At 39.6% G+C, this 18,558-nt stretch overlaps 1 protein-coding gene across 2 annotated transcripts in view; it reads left to right on the top strand.

Moving 5' to 3' along the window:
• The window catches only part of MYO1D (myosin ID), a 310,477-nt gene that overhangs the window by 79,841 nt on the left and 212,078 nt on the right, over positions 1–18,558 (top strand). For both annotated transcript variants that reach the window (XM_053911384.1, XM_024564798.4), the window contains exons 3-10: positions 1,849–1,942; positions 4,056–4,221; positions 5,455–5,508; positions 6,783–6,878; positions 10,510–10,626; positions 12,463–12,666; positions 15,585–15,730; positions 15,807–15,921. In XM_053911384.1, the coding sequence (XP_053767359.1) occupies positions 1,849–1,942; positions 4,056–4,221; positions 5,455–5,508; positions 6,783–6,878; positions 10,510–10,626; positions 12,463–12,666; positions 15,585–15,730; positions 15,807–15,921 (992 nt within the window). The remainder of the gene's footprint in view (positions 1–1,848; positions 1,943–4,055; positions 4,222–5,454; positions 5,509–6,782; positions 6,879–10,509; positions 10,627–12,462; positions 12,667–15,584; positions 15,731–15,806; positions 15,922–18,558) is intronic.

Genomic DNA, 18,558 nt, shown 5'->3' with positions numbered 1-18,558 from the left:
AAGCTTAAGCGATTTTTAGAAGAAAAAGATGTGATGAACATTAAGTACTAAATTATTTTTGTCATTTCTGACCACTCTCTAGTCGTGGTTCATTTACGAATACATGTTACGTTTGGGTGGACTTCTAGTCACTTTGTAGCCTGAGCTGATACAGAAATGCCTTCCTTCCATCTCAAACACTTGAAGTACCGGATAAATTGTAACCAAAATTATTTTAAATAATGACAGAAGGAAACTGAGAAATGAAATCCTGAGTTACCAAAAATGAAGAATGAAATCTAAGTCAGATTGGTGAACGGGAGCTAGTGTTGAGGGACGTACTGGCATGCAGGCCAATGGTAGGCTCATAGCGCTGGGGGTGCCCGACCAGGAGGGAGACAGACCCCATTTGCCCAAGAAGTGGAGCTGAACTGTCGACATAAAGCTGAGCTTTTCGAGGAAAATGGGGACAGGAAAAATATCTGCCCACTGACCCCAGAGGCCCTTCCCCCAACTGTGGAAACTTCTTTCGGTGCTAATAACACATCACATTTTGCAACAGTGGCTTTATACTTTTCAAAACCCTTTTATGATCTTTATTCCATTTTGGTTTTCAAAACAACTCTGAGTGGTAAGTAAAGCAGCAGCTGTGTTTCTGAAACATTTATAGATGGGAATATTAAGGGTCAGAAAAGTTAGCTCACTTAGTGTTAAGAGCTAGAGAATTATAGCCTAGGACTACACTTTGTGAAAACAAATTATGTTAAGCAATATTGCCTGATTGTAAAAAGAAAACACCCCCCCAAATTATATAAGTATTAAGTAAACATACAAAGTCCCCTCCCTCCAAGTACCTCGTCCCCGCCAAAATTCCATCAGTGACAGCTGTGAACAAGGGTGTTTTATTTTATACATTTTGTCTGTGTGTAGAAATATACATAGTCACATGTGCATATATAACTATATGACAAATGCATAATTACAGAATTGTGGTGTAGCTGCTGTTGTTTTTTTCATTAGCAGTATGTAACGGGCATCTTTTCAGCAGAGCACTATAGAAGTAGCGCGTCCCATGACTTGTGTAGTGTTCTGTTGAATCACTGAATCATAATTTATTTACCCAGCCCTCTGCTCGTGGGCACGTTATTTTCAGATTTTAGCTGTGACACATAGTCTGCAGAAAGACTTTTAAAACCTTTGATGGTTATTATTATTTTATTATGTTAGTATCTTATTATTTCCATAGCATAAATTTCTACAGGTAGAGTTTGGGGGTTGGAAGGCATAAACATTTAAAAATTGGGGTAGATAATTGTAAATCGATCCCTTCTTCCCCCTCTTACCGGTTGTCATGCTTCTTCAGTGACACCATGTGTTTGAAACCTGCTGCTTGATGGTTTGGGTTTTTTTTACCAAAATTGCTCTGATTTTCATTTTCTGAAAGAATTGTTTTGTCCCCATTAAGATGAAAAGAAATAGTGCTATTGAAAATAAGGTTATATTAATTTAGCTGTGGCTGCTGTTTGAACCACTAATTTGATTTTTTTCTACTAGACTTAAGTGTCACTGTGAAGTACTAAGACTTTAGTCTAAGGAGTTAGTTTATCACATTTCCTCTCTTGACTTTTTTGCTAAGTAAATCGTGATTTGTAATCTATTTGTTATTTTACTTCTACAATAATTTAATTTTTTTCAACATGTTCAGAAGTAATACCACATCAAGACAGGATGAAATAACTCCAAAAAAGCAAACCTTGAAACATAGGGATTTTAATTAAATAACTAACATCAAAAGTTCTAATTATTCCAGTAAAATTTAGCCTACTCTTGGTTTCAACTGTGATGTTTAGCCTTGCACGATTTCCCCAGGTGAGAGTGGAGCTGGTAAAACCGAAGCCAGCAAGTACATCATGCAGTACATCGCAGCCATCACCAACCCCAGCCAGCGAGCCGAGATCGAACGGTAATGGGGGGAATGCTGATTAGAGCTTTACTTTCTTGATAGAATTGACTAGACCTAAACTCTGATATGTGTCAATCATTTATTCATGGCAGACTACTTCTATTCTCTTACTGTATGCTGTCTCTACTTTAATTTATATCACTCTATTTCTGTATTTGTCTTTAATAGGAAAGAGCTGACTATATGGTAAGCTTTACATAAAGATAAAATAAAATGAAATTATTCTGTAACAGATGAAAAGTATCCCCTTTCTACTTTATAATTGCTTCCTTAAATGTGTGTGGTCAGCAAAGACATAATAACTCACACGGGTAGGTTTTGTGGTGCGAACCCTCACAGGTTGCTTGCTCCTTCTATTTCTGTCTTTTTAAAACTGTTGTCCTGAGGAGCCCCTGGTTCTGAGAGTGAAGGGGGCTCTGGGAGGCAGGCCCGTGCGGTAGTCATCACAGCTGGAGTCCTGGTGCTAGAAGTGCTCAGCATGACTCATTTTCTAAGAGGGTTTCAGCCACACCAGGCTGCCACTCACAGTGAGATGAGTAAGAAAGCTCCCGCGCACTGCCTGGGGCCCAGCAGTTAGCAGTGTCTGCATGTAGTGTTCACTTAATAAATGTGTAAGGAATGAATAGCTACGTTTTTTAAAAAGAAAGAAAAATACGTCTATAAAGCAATATGACTCAACTTTCTCACGTGGTGTGGACTTTTTGAAGAGGAAAAAGATTTTTCAGAGCTGCTGCTTTGAAGCTCAGTATTCGTTCACTAAAGAGTGACACTCCATATACACTCCTCCGACATCAGTTTTATGGGTAGAAAGAAGGGACGCTGGCTTGCTGTGAGAGAAGAGAACTTAGACTACACTACCCGATGTGGGCTTTCTCCCTTTCATCCCAGCTGGACTGGGTGGTCAGATCAAAAGAGTTATTCTTATTTATTGTGACACATTTCCTACTTCTCATTCTGACTTTGCAATCTAACAAGACAAAAAATATGAGTAATTTCTTAAAATTTCCTTAAGAGGTCAGGAGAATAACAGGCTAAGAACTAAGCTGATTTTATTTCTAAACTTGGTGTAGTAAAGTAAGGCACATGAGTATCAGCCAGTCTTTCACAAGCATATCTGACCATAGTTTTATAGACACTTTTCTTTGTTTACCATAAGGAAGCATCTTCCTCCCACATTTTGAAAGTATACTTTCATTTAAGAGGAGGGAAGGTTGTAGGGCCACTTACAGTCATAGTGGAAGAACAGTTGGTCTGCTACATCGGGTTAGTTCCATGGCCAAAGTTACTTCTGCAGGTATGTGCGTGTAAGAGGAGTTCTGTCAGTGAGATAAAACAAAGACTGGAGGAGGATGAAGTTAAAATATATCCATTGGGAGAGACTGCTCTGTAGAAGATTAGCAATCATTGAATAAAGAGTGAATTAACTGATACCGAAGAAAGATTCCATACAGCTTCAAACAGAAGTGAGGAGCAATTTCTAAACTAATACAGACCACATAGATGACATATAACTAAGTACAATCAATTTTACAGTTCTAGGCTTTATAAGCAAGTACTTTAAAAAAATGTGTGATTTTCTGTTTCACCCATTCTTACTTTTCAGAACATATTGTTCTAAGATTTTTCTCTATGTAAAAAAAAAGTTCATTTAAAAGAAAAACTAAAAATTACCACATTATGTTGAAGGTAAACGTTCCCTGAAATCCCAGCCTACCTACCCCATCAGCTTAGGTGACCGTAGCGAAGTGTGCTGTTCACTCCAGGGTTTTAAGCATTTACTAACGCATGTGCATAAGCACATGCCCTCACGTGTGTGTGCGCACACACACTGCAATGTGTATTATTTTGCAACTCAGCTTTTCATTCACTAATATATTCTGGACATCTTTCTGTATCAGCACATATACTCGGAAACAAAAATTGATTTTTGTTCATCCCTGTCGGTGGACATTTGTGTGTGTGTGTGTATGTGTGTGCGCGTGTAGAGTAGCGAACAATGCTTCTGTGCACATCTTTGTATAAATATTTGCATGTCTTTTAATGAAATCTAGTTTTTTAAAAATCCAGCCTTTTAAAAACTTTTTACAATGACTTTCATTTGTCTGTGTTCAAGAGTGAAGAACATGTTACTTAAGTCCAACTGTGTCTTAGAGGCTTTTGGAAATGCCAAAACCAACCGTAATGACAACTCGAGCAGGTTCGGAAAATACATGGATATCAATTTTGATTTCAAGGGGGACCCTATTGGTGGACATATCAATAACTACTTACTGGAGAAGGTAAAAGGCTTAATTTCTTGGGGTAACGTTTACAAGTGCTGAATATATATTTTTAAAATCTTAATTATAGAATTTCTTTAATTGCTTCAAAGTAGGTTTTAATACTGTTCCCCCTCCCTTCCAGCTCTTCAGTTAGCTTTCTGTGATAAGATATTCTCCTTTGGTGTTCTTTTATTAGCACTTACAATATCAAGTTGAAAAAGTTACAGGCTTTGTAGAGAAAGATTTAGGTATATGGATGGGGGAGGGGTGGCAGTGGTATGTGACCGTGCGACTTCTGGGTACGTTTTAACCAAACACCAATCCCAGACTAATCCTTTCTGCCCTTTGTACACAGCACCACCTCCCATGTGCCTTGGGGTTTTTGGTTTGTTTGATTTTAATGCATTATAGAAGAATTGTCACATTCATTACTGGAAATAACGCTCTTTTCAAACAATCAGAAGCTACAACTCTTCTTTTAATTGTCATATAACTGACATATAACATTGTGTAAGTTTAAGGTATACAGCATATTGATTTGATACTCCCATGTGTTTTTATTCAAATTAACTTGAAATCTCATTTTCTTCTAGTTTCTATTTGTCTGTGGCATCCTTTATGGCAGTTTTAAGGATGGTTGTTAAATTGAAGTCAGACTATTAAGGAAATTAAGTGTTTCTACCAGAGTCAGTTAGAAAAGGACAGGAAATGCCAGGTATTATCACTGCCGTTTGCAAATGTTCCATGGCCTCACTCTATGTGCAGATTCCCTGTGAGCGAACATACATTTTCATAAAAGCAGCATCGTAATGACAGTCTTTTGGGAACCACCTGAGGCAGGAGTCTCCACAGACAGGTCTTGCTTAACTGATGTTACGGCAGGCTATACCGCTTGCTCTTTGAAATGCCAACAGACCCTGGGCAAGGGCATGTTGAGACTGTTTGTCTCTAAATGTCCTTCCTACCCTCTCTGCTTCCAATTTCTTCCTCCCTAAAAAATTCCATCTTTAGGGTCAAGGTTAAAAATCAAAATAGCCTTATTTGGGGAGGAACTCTGTTTTAAGCAATAAAAAGAATTATCAAAAAATTATACAGAAAACCACATAAAGGAAACCTCATTTTAGATGGGTACTCTCTGCAGGGTCTTGGGACATTTAGATGCACTGTTGATAGAGGACTCTCTGAGAAAGTGGCTTCTGTTTTGTTTTAAGAGTACCTTCTCAGATTAACAATTTTAATTTTTTTTCTTAGTCTCGAGTGATTGTGCAACAGCCAGGAGAAAGAAGCTTTCATTCTTTCTATCAGGTTAGTAATCTGCTGTAGTGCAGATAATTGGCCATTTGCACAGTTATGCGGGAAGTGGATGTATTTATGTTGGGGTTTTCCCCTGCCCCGTGCCTCCCTTGCCGCCTCCACTGGCCCACGGCCCGTTATACACATGTGCGCACACACAGCCTACCCACGTGCTTCTTCAGAGATTCGATTAGCATGACTGTCAGAAAGGTTAGCAGGTAACTCACCAACCACAAGACATGACTGCCTTGGTTGAGCGTCGCCTGCGTTTCTTTGCAGTGTAGATAACAGTTAAATGACTTGTAAAAGCTTTTGAAATGGGAAATCCTGGATATGTTAAATTAATTTTGTTTTATTTTAAATTGACACTGTTGTTCCCTGATTTGGGAGCTCCAGAGATGGGAACACAAACTCAGTTTATTTTGCTCACGGACACTATAAAGCAATATGATTACTTCAAAAAAGCAGATTTATGATTCAAAAGAATTATCTTTTTTATCCCATCAAAGCTGTGATTGCTTTGAAAAAACCTTTTTTGAAAAAAATTTTGAACACCTCTTTTGGAAATGCTTTTAGAGACCAAGGCAAAATCTTTTACAATGGCCCTCCTGTTAGCAAGCCTTTTACTCAGAAGACAACTTTCATACATTATAATTTTTTAAAGCCCAATGTAATATAAACCAATGCTAATAAATACAGTGGGTGACCCAGTTAAACCATACTGTCTTGGATTTTTATAAAATAAAATTATAAAGTCAGTAAGATTTATTTCCGTGTGTGAACTATCATGGTTACCCAGTTGTCCTCCTTTCCTGAGATACAGAGATTGATGAGGAAAAGCTGGTTTTTTCCAGTGTGACTCTGCCTGTGACTGTCTGCTGATAACCTCTTACTTCCCTGGCAGCACTGACTCTTTCTGAATTCTGAAACACAGCTCTGTCCTGTCTGACGGTGAGGCTGTGGGCAGTGACCAGCGCAGAGCCTAGGCTTCTGATTTACAAATGACCATCATAAAAACAAGAGCCTTTTATGCCAGTTATGTTGTGAAAGAGCTAAGACTTCTAAAGTGATTTTCTTCATGATTGTATAACATTCTCCATGACTGATAACCACTGAAGCTGTTTAACTTCAAGGTAGAAAACAAAACAAAACTTCAAAGCCAGAAACAGGCGGTCCTAAGTAAATTAAGCCCAGAAAATGAATAAAAGCTAGCTTGGTTTTGTTACATCATCTTGTATATTTGGCTTAGTATGTATTTTGCCAATTTATGTTATATTATTTTTTAGCTCCTCCAAGGAGGCTCAGAACAGATACTACGCTCTCTACACCTGCAGAAATCCCTTTCAGCCTACAACTATATCCATGTAGGAGCTCAGTTAAAGGTGAGTGCTTCCTGTTTGAAATTGCTCAGAGGGAGAATCAGAGTAAGCATCAGAGGGGACATTAAATAATTATCTGGCCCAGCCGGCTGCCTTTAGGCAAATGAATGACTCTTTTATTATTAAAATACGCAGGGGCAGAGATTCAATACATGACTGACTCAACAGCCTTGCTTAATCACTAATTACTATATATTGTCACCATCTGACAGGAAAGAATTTTCTCTCTTGTGATCTTTTTTTCTTTTCATTCTTAATTCTATTCTCTTTGACACTAAAAAATATTGATATGACTAGCAAATCCACCTGAAAAGAAGATACCATATGATTTGGACAAAGACAGGTTGTTAAGACTAAAGAAAATGTATAAGTGTTTTGGTTGAAATGACTATCAGAGTTCTCCATTCACTATTTTTTCAACTATTGATGTCTTCTAGAAGTAGTTCTGTGACCCTTGGAGCATTTCTGTTTAGCTTCAAAATTTCACCTTTTTTTTCTTCCCTTGCATGTGAGTCCTTGCACACATATGCAGGTACTTTTTGCTCCTTTTTTTCTAGTTAGATTTCTGCCAGTCATTTTTCGGCTAACCCTAATAATAGTTTGTTGATGGTAGACTCTAAAACAATATTTATAGTATTATCCTAGTTTGCTGGGGGAAGGTACTATATTAAAATACATAAAGTAAGATATACAGGAAAAGAGACCAACATTTTAATTGTTTATTCTGGGTTGATGAGATTACAGATACGTATTTGTGTTCTGCTTTTTCATATTTTAAATGTCTTCTATGATTAAAAATGCATTGCTATTGTAGTTGGGGGAAAATAAAAGAATTTATGAAAGGAAAGGATCAAAGATGTGGGCGGTGTTTTTCTTTTAATTTTTTATTATTCATCTTAAACTACTTATACCTGCATTACTGGTTTATCTGTATTTTTATTGCTGTGCATAGAAATAAATTATATTTGGGGTCTCGCAATTAATTTTCCATTGTTTGACATTTGTGTGGCATGATTTTTTTTACTTTCATGATCATCTGAGAGCAGGATATTTGGCCAGAATTAATTTAAAACAAACAAAACATTAGAGGACAGCACTTCAGCCCTCTGAGACAGGCCGGCGGTACTAAAGATGTGTGATGTACAAAGGATTGTAAAGGCCAGTGGCAGGAAATACTGCTTTTTATCAAATTGTCTTATTGGCCAAATTACTTTTGACCAGGTCACACAGACCCTCCCACAGAGAGAGCAGGAATGAAATGACCATTTAGCCTTCTGAGTTAAATTTAGCTTGGATTCCCTTTTCATCAGATTTTTCCATTCCTATTCCTCTCTCCCTTTTTTTCTTCCTCTCTAATAAAAACAGAGAAGTATTACATGATCATAGTCTATACTTGAAGTAAAGATTAACCCAAAGGAATCAAAAATAGCGAAAGCTTCCTGTCCAGAAATAATTATTGATAACAGTTTGTATATATATTTATAAATGGATTTATCAATAAATCCTGATTAAATAAAGCTACTTTTATTATAATACAATTATTAATATTTCCATGTTAACAAATATAAATCAAATTACTTTAATAACTATAAAGTATCACTCTATGTATTATAATTTTACTTAATTATCCTAAAATATAGGGGTCATACGCAATTTAGATATTTTGGGCTGCAGGTAAGATAAGACTCAAAAGTCTCCAAAAACAATGAGGAACTTTTATTATCTCACATAACAAGCAGCCATGAACTGGAGCCATTTCAGAGTTGGTTAATTCAAGGCCTTAACAGTGATGGGGACCCAGATGTTTGGTTTTCCAACTTACAACCCCGCCGTCCTCGCTGGAGCTGGCTTGTCCCTTTAGGCTAATTTTCCTCATGGTCCCAAAATAGCAGCAGCAGTTCCAGGAGTCACAGGCTGGGGAAGTGTTCCTGCTCATATCCCTTCATAAGCTGGGGTAACTGCGTGTCTTACTGGCCAGAATGGAATCACATGGCCATGGCTGAGCAGTCACTTGGTGTGGGGGATAAGATCACTAAGATTACTATAGACTAATGAAGATTTTCCTTCTGAGGCTGGGGGACACCCATCCTGACGGACACGCGTAATTGGAGAGGGGTGAACAAATCAGGATTCTATCAGGACGAAAGAAATGGGGGTGGGGAGTGGCTGGTAGCTAAGCAGCCAGCAAGTTCCCCACAGGAGGACATTTAGATTTTTTTTTGTCTCGTTTCTTTGTGATTTCAACACAGTTGCAGCTTATAATAATAGTAGTATCTGATGCTTGTTGAGTGCCTTTTGTGTGCTAAAAACTAAGGAGGTGCTTTATGTGCATTCTCCTTCAGTTCTCACAACAGTCCTGCAAGAAATGTGTTGTTATATCCATTTTACCTAAGAGGAAATTGAGACTCAGTGAGGTTAAGTATCTTGCCCAAGGTCAAAGAACGGGGAGGTGGAAGAGCTTGTGTGGTTGTGTCCCGGACAGTAGAGGACCCCTTCCTGTGCCCTTCCTCAAAAGATGAGAAACTTGTCAAGGAAAGGGTCAGTCAGGCCCTCTGGAGCTGCTGCTTTGGGAAAACTCGAAGATAGGCAGTTACCATTGCTTCGTTGTGAATTTCGGTCAATACCCTGATATTTCCAACCTGAGGGCTTTGGCTCCTCAAGGCAGGTGATTCTATTTGGACCCTGTCTTAGTCCAGTTGGCTGCTACAACAAAAATACCACGCACTAGGTGGCTTATTATACACAACAGATGTTTATTTCTCTCAATTCTGGAGGCAGGGAAGTCCAAGATCCAGGCACCTGCAGATTCGGTGTCTGGTGAGGGCCCACTTCTGGTTTAGAGATGTGCTTTCTCATTGTGTCCTCACAGGGCAGAAGGGGCAGAGACTCCATGGGGCCTCTCGTATAAGGGCACTAATCCCATCACAAGGGCTCCACCCTCATGGCCTTATCATCTCCCAAAGGCCGCACTTCCTAATATCATCACCTTTGGGGTTAGGATTTCAACTGGTGAATTTTGGGGACACAAACATTTAATCTATAGCAAACCCTCTGAACCAGAGCCTGATGCACTGAGCGTTTGTGAAATTACAGTCCCAAACTATTTAGTCCCAGTTTGCTGGACGACTGAGGCAGGTTGCTTGCTTTGAGGGTCTTTTCATTACCTATGCAGTACGAAGCCTGACGGTACAAGAGGGGGGGTGTTGTTTCCAGCCTGTACGAGATGAATTGTGGAATAAAAGGCCACGGGCGACGACAGGCAGGCATGTGTCTTGTAGGCTCCCACAGTCCGTGTTTCCCTTTGTGTTTCTGCACACCCTATGCTGTTTCCCTCATTCATCACAGGGGGGGCCATCGGCTTCTGTGAGTCAGCTCAGGACTTGCTCCCTCACTGAAGGTTCCAGAAAAGTACGGGACGTTTATTTTGGGTGACAGTGACTCTCACACACAAGTGGGCATTGTGTGTGCTGAAAGACGTCTCTACCCTGGAAATCATTTTTATTTTCTCTGGGTCCTCAATGACTTACTACAAAAGCCTCAAGACCCTGACTAAATTTGAATTTAGTCTCCTAATTATTGAATTTTCATGCTCATTTGAAATGTCTGTGACTTAATGTTTCCATTTCATTCCTAGTCCTCTATCAATGATGCCGCCGAATTCAAAGTTGTAGCTGACGCCATGAAAGTAATCGGCTTCAAACCTGAGGAGATCCAGACAGTGTATAAAATTTTGGCTACTATTCTTCACTTGGTGAGTAGGGATACCTCTCAGCATCTGCTGCCTCCCTGTGGAGACAGGATGCTCTTTGTGGTTTTGGACTTTTTCCTTACAGATTTAAAAAGGAACTCATGTAGAAAAATTTTCTCATGTTTTGAAGAAATTACTGTATCAGTAGTTCTCCCTGTCATAGTATCACATTAGGAGGGATTTTCCAAGCCATGGTAGGTTGAGACTGTGGCTTTAATTAACTTACTGGTTTATTTCAAGAATAAGAGCATTCAGCATTTAGCAAGGATGTGACTACCAACAGTATAAACTAAAATCCTCTGAACAGAATACATTTCTAACAGCATTTGAAACATTGGAGTCATAGGTTGTTAGAACTGGAATTTTGATCATCTCATTTTACACGTTGGGGAATGAGCCCTGGTGGGGGCGGGGGGTGGGGGGGGGGTGGCATGTCTGGCTCAAAGGCACAGAGTTCATGGCAGCCAGCACCATAGACCAGGCTGGCCAAATGATGGTCCAGTTGTTTTCTACTACACCACACCCAACCCAGAGGAAGGGAAGAACCATGTGTCAGACCTCTTCCATGACTATTTATGTAATTGGAGGTGTTTAAAATATAGTGAATATGCCTTGGCTGGTATGGCTCAGTGGATTGAGCACTGGCCTGCAAACCAAAGGGTCACTGGTTCGATTCCTAGCCAGGGCACATTCCTGGGTTGTGGGCCAGGTCCCCAATGGCGGTTGCGCTAGAGGCAACCAATCAGTGTTTCTCTCCCTCTCTTTCTTCCTCCCTTCCCATCTGTCTAAAAATAAATAAATAAAATCTTTAAATAATTTTTCAAAATATAACGAACATGTAACCTCACAACAAATGAATGACAACATGAATTCAAATATGGAATAAAGATTATCTTTCACTTCATTGTAGCAAGATTTAACTCTGAACGAATCAGGACCTATGTAAAAATAGTATATAGCAATATAAATGATATGTTCTTGACTAGGAAGACTTTAATATTATAAATTGTCTTATTCTTAGAACTAGTTTATAAATATAGTATAAAAATGTCCTTCAGAATCCAAATAGAAATTTTGTTTTTAAGTTGACATAATGATTCTCGAATTTACCTGGAACAGTAAACATGTAGGAACAGCAAATAAAATGTGTTAAAGAAGAATAGTTGGGGGGGGGGGGGGCGGGAAGGAGGAGAAAAAACATGACTAATTTTTACCAGATTTTACACAATACCTTAAAACTTGTTGCAAAATTCAGCACGAGACTAACCAACAGATTAGCAGATTCTGTTGATGGTTAGTATTTATTGACTGAATGGACTATAAAGACTCAAAAACTTGGGGAATTTCATATATAATAGAGGTAACATTTCACATCAAGATGAAAAACTAAACTATTCACAGAATAGCGTTGGAGCAACTAACTAACCATCAGAAAAAACAAGGTTAGATTCTTATTTTACACTACATACAAACAAATCCCAGGTGGACTAAAAGCTTACAGGTAAGAAAAAAATGGTACAACTATTAGAAGAAAATAAGAAATATTTATAAAACCATTGGACTACAGATGGTCTGACACCAATGAAAGACTCATAGATTTGACTACATACATGTATAAAACATGTACCCATTTAAAACATTTACTAAAAATTAAAAGAGATGGGCGTCTGGAGAAGAGGAAAAACTGGATAAAGCACTAGGTTTTTGTACATAATATGTTTAGGAGAATAGGTGCTACAAAGAGAGTCACTTTGAATTACGTCTTCAGTTGGCAGATGTATCCCTGACATGATGTTACAGAATCTCATTGGCACTGGTGTGTCTTCCCGTTTGGTGTAGGGAAATTTAAAATTTGCGGTGGATGGTGACACGCCACTTATTGAAAATGGCAAGGTGGTGTCCATCATAGCAGAGTTGCTGTCCACCAAGACGGAGATGGTGGAGAAAGCCCTTCTCTACCGGACTGTGGCGACAGGGCGCGACATCATCGACAAGCAGCACACGGAGCAGGAAGCTAGCTACGGCAGGGACGCCTTCGCTAAGGTGGGACTTGAACGCACACTCTCTGGGCCTGCTGTTGGTCTCAGCTGCATCCAGTGAATTTCTGTGGGGATGTGTTCACATGTTCCTTGAAAGTAGGTTAAGGCTTTTAGAAACTGTAATGATACTTTTCGGCCATCACAGTCTCAATAAAAACCCCGACTGTGAGCATCACTACTGGAAAATGTTCTGAGAAAAGCAAAGCTGGCTGACTGGCAAGCTAACGATGCTTGCTTCGCGGGGGCCCCTTGCCTGCACGGGCCCCTCTCCTGGCTCTCCATTTTGCTGCTCTCACTCAGCAAGGCTTCCTGGAAGTCCCCTTCAAGTCCCCTGATGAAGTTCTGACCTATTCTGTTTGTCTGTGTACCCGTGTGCGGTGATGGTTCCATAGTGTATTAACCACTGTCCTCCTAAGTCATTCACCTCGTCCCCATTTTTGCCGCTACAAACAGTGCTGCAGATGGGCCCCGGACCTCGCTCTGCACACAGGTGCTTTCATGTCAGTTGGAGGGACTCCCAGGAACGAGCTTGCCCAGTCACAGGACATACTGACTGGAAACTTTACCTTTACTGATTACATAGGTACATAGTAATATGTCATCATTTCACTTTAATTTTTATTACTAGTGTATTTAAGCATCTTGTTGTAGAAGGTATTTAAGTATGTTCTGAGGATTGCCTGAGTATATTCTGTGTACATATTTCTTTGGGGCTATTATCTTTTTATTATCCATTTGTAAAAGCTAATAACTTTAACCCTTTGCCTATTTTCTGTGTGGCGGATGTTTTATTTTTTCAAGTCTAAGATTTTTCTTTTCTTTTTTGCTGGTTGATTAGGTTGCTTTCTATTCCATTTTTCATTCTGGTCAGTCCTAGGCTTGGTTTTTAGTCGTGGGAAGAAATTGAATTTATCTCAGTGCAATGGAGAGTGGAGGATTTGAAGGTGGGACAATGACATGGTTTGAATTTTTAAAAGTGATTACTCTGGCTCCGTATGGAGAGTCTTATGTGGGGAGGAGAGGTGGGTAAGGCAAAAATGGAAGCAAAGAGACCAATTAAGGGGATATTTCAGAAATCCGGGAGAGAGACTATGGCAGCTTGGACTAGGAAGGCAGCAAAGGCAGTGGGGGGAAGAGGGTGCATTGAGACCAACTGTGTTTGGCAAATAAAATCCACAGGACCTATTTGTCTGGGGAATGATGGAATCAAGGAAATTCCTTAACGTGGCCTGGCTCCAACCTACATCTTCTGCCTCATTTCCTACCAGATTCCAGCCTCCTTTTTTTCACTCCAGCACATTAGTCTCCTCTCATGGCCATTCAAGTTGTCTCCATCTCTTTCTCCTTCTGGCCACAGGGCCTCTGCACATGCTGTTTCCTCTGCTCGGATTGCTGTTCGCTCCCCTCTTGCCTGGGTAACTCCTACTCATCCTGACCTCAGCCCACTTTCTCAGAAAAGCCTCCCCTGCCTCCTTGAACACTTGAACACTGAGAAGGTTAAATTCTCCTCAGAGTCCATGCACCAGTCCTTGAGTATGTGTGTAGATGTGTGTGTATACGTGTGTGTGTGTGTGTGTGGTTTTCCCTTTATCTTACTCCCTAAGCTCCTTGGAGACCACGTTGGTGTTTGCCTAGCACTGTATCGCCAACAAACTGCACATAGCAAGTACTCAGCAAATATTTATTGAATGAAGAAGTAAATGCCTATGTTTCTCTTGCCATTATTTATGGCTTAAAGTAGGGTAGGAACAGTTTTTTGGGATGGGGAGACAAGAGTCCTTACAGGACCTAAGGTTGAAGTGGCTGGGAGACATCTGGAGTACCATCAGGGAGGCAGCCAGGCCTAGGAATCCAGAGCCGGGAGGAGAGGTCTGCCCTGGGGTCATATGCTGGGGAGGAACAGTGTGTCACTACTGTTTCATATGGGTGGTGCAGCTGAGAGAGGCGTCGGTGAAGAGAGAGGACTAGAAGGAATTCCAGCTTCCAGAGGTCATGTAGGGAGGACCTGCCGAAGGTCACCTAGAAGGAGCGGCCAGTGAAATAAACAGAAAATTGGGCAAGTGTGGTATCCTGAATCCCAGGGAGGGGAAGATTCCACAAAGTGAGTGGGTCATCCAGTTGAGGTGTGCTGGGTGTCTGAATAAGATGTTCTTATAGCGGGACAAGAGAGCGTCTCCGTAGTGATGCTCGGGGTTGTTGATGAGCATGTCAGTGGAGTGTTGGGAGCTAAGCGAAGACTGGAGTGGACTGAAGAGTGAGGGGAGGTGAGGAGTGGAGGCAGTGTATGTAGATACGTGTCAGTAAAGAGAGTGGGTGGCCGGAGGGAGATGTTGAGGAATGGTTTTCGAAAGATGCAACATTGCAGAGCATGTTTGTAGCAGGATGTGACCGTGTTCTCATATGTGGTACTTTTGTCTACATGTGACATGGCATGTGCATGTTTGATCCTCAAGGAATCTCAGACTGTGGCCTTTGGCCCAGATCTTTATTTAGCATTATAAATCAACATTTATATTTTTCAAATTTGTAGAGCTTTAGTGGAACACAGTTATTAACTGATTGGCTCCCCACTTTTTTTGTAGTTGATGAGATTAACAACAAAGCAACAAAGTGACTTATGTGGGAGAGTAGGCAAATTATTGAAATAGCTGGGCACAGACACATACCTGGGGAGTGTCGTTGGAGTACAGCACATGTAGCAACTGATTATAATCTCAAAAATCCAAAGTATTTAGTTTTGCACACACTGTGTTGGGTCGTTGTTTTTTTTATCAGACAATCTGCCTTTTTATTGTTCTGCTTCGGGTACTAACCGCTATGCTAACCAGTAAGAAGGACGATAGGAATTTAAAACTTTTCACAAACCTAAACATAGACTCATTCCCAAAAGGGCAAGAATTTACGATGTTGTTTTCCTCGCAGGCGATATATGAGCGCCTCTTTTGTTGGATCGTGACTCGCATCAATGATATTATTGAGGTCAAGAACTATGACACCACTGTCCATGGGAAAAACACTGTCATTGGTGTCTTGGACATCTATGGCTTTGAAATCTTTGACAACAACAGGTAAACTGGATTAGACACCTAAAAAAGTATGGTTTACTTTTTATTTGTTTGAACTTAATGTTTCCTTTTCTTGCAGCTTTGAGCAGTTCTGCATCAATTACTGCAATGAGAAACTGCAGCAGCTATTTATTCAGCTGGTTCTGAAGCAAGAGCAGGAGGAATACCAGCGGGAAGGGATCCCCTGGAAGCACGTGAGTAGACCTATGTGGAAAATGTCTCCATGCCTTTCACAGATTATTGGTAGTGTCAAATCTTATCCTTTTTAAAGGTCTTTTTAAAATTTTTCTGGGTACATGAAACACCAAAATTTTAGCTTTTCTTTTTGGGGATGTGTAAGTACAATTCATTTTCAGGATTGGTAGGTGGGATTTCTCTAATTTAAAGACTCCCTTGGCCCTGGTCAGTGTGGCTCAGTTGGTTGGAGTATCATCTGATAGACCAAAAGGTCATAGGTTCAATTCCCAGTCAGGCAGATACTGAGGTTGCAGGTTCAATCCCTGGTCGGGGCACATATGAGAGGGCAACCAGTCAGTGTTTCCGTCTCACATCAGTCTCTCTCTCTTTGTCTCTCCCCCCCACCCTTCTCTCTAAAAAGCAATGAAAAAAATGTCCTTGGGTGAGGATTAAAAAAAAAAAAAGACCCTTGTTGGTGCCCAAAAAATGCTGAGTTATGATCGGTAAACTTAACATTCTCCTTCATGGCTGATACCAAACGGGTTTTCTGGCTCACATCTGTCTATTAAGAGTTTAACATCATTTATAAGTTACTCAGAGCAACAACTTTTGCCTTAAACTGGTTGAACTTTGCCTCCAAATTTAGTTTCTTCTCCTCCCTTTTCTTTCTTTTTCTCTTCTTAGTCCTTTTTTTCTCCTCCTCTGCTTCATAAACTAAATGACATTGTATTGTCTTCAGTTGATGTTATTCCTGCTGTATGAAATCCTTCCATGCAAACACATGGATTTTATTTCCATTTATTTCCTGTGTGTCACAGTTCAGTCATCACCTCTCTCTTCATGGCTCTTTCTAAACTATAATATTTGTCAGAGTCAAACTAACTGGTAATACATAGGCAGAGGGTATGACTGGTGTGGAGTGAAAACCCTGATATCAGCTAATAAGCATGATAATTAGACCTCCTGCTCATGATGGAAATGAGACCTAGTAATTTTTCTTTTAAATTTATACTTTAAACAATTTCAAGAACAGACTTGAACAATGCAAAAATTTCTGAGTTTCCATAAGTTTCTGTGTTTACCCTCTTGTCAAATGATATAGATAATAAAAATAAAGTTAGTATTTGTTTTGTGATATTCAACATTATAGCAGTGAAAAAACTGTTTGAAAAGCTGTGTTTAAATTACTTTTATATTCCTTTTCATCTTCCTGTTCTGTCTCCTCTCATTCAGAAAAAAACAAGGCCATGGTAGCTTTCCTGCTACAAATTGCATCTTTGCCTTTCATCATATGTTAAACATTAGAATACCATAAAGACTTTGTTCAAGTACACCATGATCAAGTGGGATTCATCCCAGGGATGCAAGGATGGTACAATATTTGCAAGTCAATAAATGTAATACATCACATAAACAAAACAAAAGACGAAAATCACATGATCATATCAATAGATGCAGAAAAAGCATTTGATAAGGTACGGTACCCATTTATGATAAAAGCACTTAGCAAAGTGGGAATAGAGGGAGCATTCCTCAACATAATAAAGGCCATATAGGAGAGACCTACAGCCAACATCATATTCAATGGACAAAAACTTAGGACTTTCCCACTAAGATCAGGAACAAGACAAGGATGCCCGCTTTTACCGCTCCTATTCCACATAGTTGGAAGTCCTTGCTGCAGTAATCAGACAAGAAAAAGAAATAAAAGGCATCCAAATTGGAAAGGAGGAAGCAAAATTGTCATTGTTTGCAGATGACATGATAGTGTACATAGAAAATCCTATAGACTCCACCAAAAAACTACTCAACCTAATAAGTGAATTTGGCAAAACAGCGAGATAGTAAGTCAATATTCAGAAATCAAAGGCATTTTTGCACACCAACAATGAAATATCAAGAAGAGAAATGAGGAAAAAAATCCATTTTATATAGCAACAAGAAAAATAAAGTACCTAGAAATAAACTTAACCAAGGAAGTAAAAGACCCATACTCAGAAAACTGAAGAAAGAAATTAAGGAAGACACAAACAAATGGAAGCATGTACCATGTTCATGGATTGGAAGAATTAACATCATCAAAATGTCCACACTATGCAAAGCAACTTATAGATTCAACACAATCCCTATTAAAGTACCAATGATATATTTCACAGATATAGAACAAACATTTCAGAAATTTATATAGAACCATAAGAGACCCTGAATAGCTGCAGCGATTTTGAGAAAGAAGAACAAAGCAGGAGGGATCACAATACCTGATATCCAACTGTATTACAAGGCCACTGAAATCAAAAGAGCCTGGTACAGGCACATAGACCAATGGAACAGAACAGAGAGCCCAGAAATAAACCCAAGTCTCTATGGTCAATTAATATTTGACAAAGGGAGAAGAAGCATAAAATTGGGTAAAAATATCCTCTTCAACAAATGGTGTTGGGAGATCTGGACAGCTACGTGCAAAAAAAATGAAACTTGATCACCAACTTATACCATACACAAAAATAAATTCAAGGTGGATAAAAGACTTAAATATAAGTCATGACACCATGAAAGTCCTAGAGGAAAAAATCAGCAGGAAAGTCTCAGACATTCCACACAGCAACATCTTCACTGATATGTCCCCTAAAGCAAGGGACATAAAGGAAAGAATG

This window comes from Desmodus rotundus, chromosome 9 (genome assembly GCF_022682495.2).
Source record: "Desmodus rotundus isolate HL8 chromosome 9, HLdesRot8A.1, whole genome shotgun sequence".
Lineage (NCBI taxonomy): Eukaryota > Metazoa > Chordata > Mammalia > Chiroptera > Phyllostomidae > Desmodus > Desmodus rotundus.
This window is presented reverse-complemented; position numbering and strand designations above follow the sequence as displayed.